Source organism: Elephantulus edwardii, unplaced genomic scaffold (assembly GCF_000299155.1).
Source record: "Elephantulus edwardii isolate Elephantulus edwardi_28Jun2011 unplaced genomic scaffold, EleEdw1.0 scaffold00065, whole genome shotgun sequence".
In the NCBI taxonomy this organism is placed as follows: Eukaryota; Metazoa; Chordata; class Mammalia; order Macroscelidea; family Macroscelididae; genus Elephantulus; species Elephantulus edwardii.
The window spans coordinates 14,040,282-14,044,143 of record NW_006399815.1 but is presented as its reverse complement, the minus strand read 5'-3'; the positions used below and the strand labels follow the sequence as shown (position 1 = coordinate 14,044,143).

At 34.1% G+C, this 3,862-nt stretch overlaps 1 protein-coding gene across 2 annotated transcripts in view; it reads right to left on the bottom strand.

Annotated features, from left to right (window-relative positions):
- ABCD2 (ATP-binding cassette, sub-family D (ALD), member 2) overlaps positions 1-3,862 on the bottom strand; it is a 120,154-nt gene that overhangs the window by 77,645 nt on the left and 38,647 nt on the right. For both annotated transcript variants that reach the window (XM_006888201.1, XM_006888202.1), the window contains exon 6: positions 2,657-2,802. In XM_006888201.1, coding sequence (XP_006888263.1) covers positions 2,657-2,802 — 146 coding nt within the window. The remainder of the gene's footprint in view (positions 1-2,656; positions 2,803-3,862) is intronic.

Genomic DNA, 3,862 nt, shown 5'->3' with positions numbered 1-3,862 from the left:
GTCATCACAGGAGACTAGAGCGAGGGCTACATGGTGGAGGGGACCTGGGGGACGGTTTGTAAAACAATGAAAGAATCTTTTCTTTTTTAAAAAAAAAAAAAAGGAATTGGCAGACACAGAAAAATTTCATGAAACAACATATGAGCAAGAGCCTATGGTGATCAAGGAAGAAGTTCAGCCTGCTTTGAAGGAAATAGCAAAAAATAAGGCCCTAGGAACAGATGGTATACCAATTGACATATTTCAGCTAACAGATGCTGCCCTGGATGTGCTTACCACGTTGTGCCAAGAAATCTGGAGAAATACCACTTGGCCAACTGACTCGAAGATTATACATAGATTAAAAAAAAAACAACAAACCCAAAAGCTAGCCTTTGTGGTCTCCGAAGATATTATCTACTCTGTGTTAAACACATACATCAATCTCATTGTTTTAGTCCAACATTTTCTAAAAAACTGTCCATTAATATTAGTGTAGCTCACAAAATCTTAGACTCTGTATGATATTTGAAATGTTTAAAATGAGTTTTAAGAATGTATTAGTCTGGTAAGACTGAGAAAAACGGGATGGATTATGCATACTGTATTGAAACAGATGAGGGAGAGAACAGTTTGAAAGCGATATATGATTGGGTGTTATGGTTATGACAAGAATCCAGAATGAAGGTTGCATAGTGGAGTATACTCAGGGTGGGGGGATTGTATACCAATGAAGGGATTTTTCTTTTACTTTTCAAAGAGAAGAGCAAACTGACGAGGGGCAGAGAGAAAAATGCAACAATGAATGAATGGAAATCCAAAATTCCTGTAAATGTTCATTAAAATGAATAAAATTTTTTAAAAAGTATGTATTGGTCATAACCTATTTTGGATCCCCTGCAATATTCTCACAAGCTTCCTATCTCATGGTAAGCAAGGAGAGCATTACAAAATCTTCCTCTGAATCTACCAAAGATTGTTTTAGAAAATCATTTGGCAATTATGTCTTCATATGTGCATATTATATCTGGCTATAAGTAAATAAAAAGTCTAGATGTTTTAATACTCCCAACATTGTGGCAGTAAAAAAATAAAAACAAACTGCCAATACAGTTCTTCATCCTCCTACATACCACATAGCTTTCTACTACAATATAGCTTATTTTAAGAAAAAAAATCTACAAACTATTTGCTTAACAGCATTTGTCCTAAAATTTAGACTAGTGGACAAAATGGTTTAAGCACTGAAAGGAAAGGGGGAATGGGATAGTACCATTTTCAATGTAACCTGTACACTGAATCTATATACTTTGGGTTGACATAGTGACTGTAGCATTGGGATTATGTTTGCCAGAAATGATGAGGATGGCAACAAATAGGACAAGGTTCAAATATTTTGTTCATAAGGTTGCTATGAGTCATATTCAGTAACACTTAACAACAATGTACATCCAGCCTAGATTGGGGAACTTTATCTATTTTATCAGTCTTCGAAGAGATCACAGTGTGCTCCCATCTGGGCTGGAAGTACCTGGAGTCAATGTAAAAGTTACACTGAGAATAATCCTATCACATGCCCTCTCTCTTTTCAATGTTTATATGGTCTTGTCCACTAGCCCAAGCTAATTGAACTAGTGTAAGCTTAATCACTAGTACCATAGACTGGTCTGTTTTGTCCATTAGTCTAAGCTTGTCTACTAGTTCCATGGTCTTCCCAAAAAAACCTAACAAGTCTGTATTAGTGTAAGGGAAATCAGGGCACTGCTTAGAGCAAGGATGGTGAAACTCTGTCTCACATACTTTGGGCATGTTGTAGGAGGCACAAATCTTCAGAGACATACTGTTGGGAAAGGTAATGTGTCAGATAAAAAGAGGAAAATCCTCAACAATATGGACTGACACAGTTAATGTAATAACTGGTTCAGGCAAATCAGAGATTGTGAAGAGGTGCAGAATAGTGCCAAGGGTCAGATTTGTTGTTGATAGGGTCACTGTGAGTCATGGTTGACTTGACAGCATCTAATAATAACTTTACTGATGATAAGAGAAGAACTACTATTCAGATTCCATTTCCTTTTTTCCACAATGAATCTTTAAAATTACCAAATGTATAAATTTGCTTCAACATTTTTGAGTTCTTATGGGAAAAAGAGCTAAAAAATTTAAGAACAACGTTCTTTTAAAATATTTTTAATACTTATATTACATTTATTTTAACATGAAATCAATTTAATTAAGTTTTAAGTAAATAATCAGGTGGCCTATTTATAATAATTAATCAGAGGACATGACTGTAATAAATGATAAAAATACAAACATACAATTTTAAGCACATATATGCAGTTTGATTTAAAAATCAGAACATTATCTAAAGACCAGTATTGTGAAAATATAACCTGACATCTAAGAAAGTCTCATTATTCTCAGAATAGCATAAATTAGTCTTTGAGAAGTCATTAAATATAGAACAACATGAAAATGAAGAGAAGGATTATCTTGGATATTATTATAAATAAAACAAGTTATAAAATTTTTAGTAATTGTCATTTGATTCCTTCATAGGTGGGGTGTGTTTTTTTTAAGTCTTTAAAAATGTGAAAACAGAAGAGCATAGGAAATCAGGAAAATTCAAGAGCAAATAGAAGTTGGTTGTTATGGTATAAAACAAATTACCTACCTTTGTGGAATATAGAACATATGTTGGGGAGGTGGTTTATATAGGACTCCTTCATACACAGGCCACAGACCACTTAAAATTCTAAAGAGAGAACTTTTCCCACAACCATTGGGACCAGTTATCAAAAGATGCATTCCTTCTTGTACCTAAAGTAAGAAATAAAAATATAAGCTATAATATTTAAGAATCATTTTATCTATCAGCATTTAAAACTGCTTTACTAAAAAAAAAACCAATATAAAACCAAAAATAACTTTCAAACACATAATAATTGAGAGTGGGCAAGGGATCCAAGAAAAAAAAATCAAATTAAAAATATATAGATTGGCTTTGATTATGCTCAATAGCTAGAAGCATAACAAAATGTTTTCATTTAAAAAAATGTATTTCCTTGGAATAACCACTGATTTCCAAAACTGTCTTTTCCTTTATATATATTAAAATATAAACACATGGGAAATAAGAAAAAAATCATTAAAATGTTAATGAAAATATATTAAACGTTACTTTGTTAACTTTTTTGGTTTTCATTTTTACTTTGTTAACATTTTATTAAATTAATAGAGTTCAAATTCAATTACAAGACAACTGGAATTATTTACTGCAAAGCTTAGGAATCCCAAGTTTTGGAAAAATTGTGCAATTTTGTATTTTAGCAGGAATGTATATCTGTGTTTCACTGACTATGCAAAGGCTTTTGACTGTGTGGATCATAACAAACTGTGGCTGACTCTGAGAAGAATGAGAATCCCAGAACAGTTGATCGTGCTCATGAGAAACCTACACTTGCACCAAGAGGCAGTTGTCAGAACAGAGCAAAGAAACTCTGCATGGTTCAAAATTAGGAAGGGCATACGCCAGGGATGTGTTCTATCTCCATACCTTTTCAACCTGTATGCAGAACAGATTATCTGGGAGGCTGGGCTCTATAAGGGGAAATGTGGGGTTAAGATTGGTGAAAGATCTATCAACAATCTGCAATATGCAGATTACATAACACTGCTTGCTGAAACTGAGGAGGACCTGAAGTGCTTGCTGTAAAGGGTCTAGGACTGCAGCCTCCAATATGGATTGAGGCTCACTGTCAAGAAGACAGAGATTCTCACCACTGAACCAATTGGCAGCATCAGGATGGATGGTGAAGAGATTGAGATTGTACACAGCTTTAGTTTGCTTGGCTCCACAGTCAACACTCTTGGCACCAGC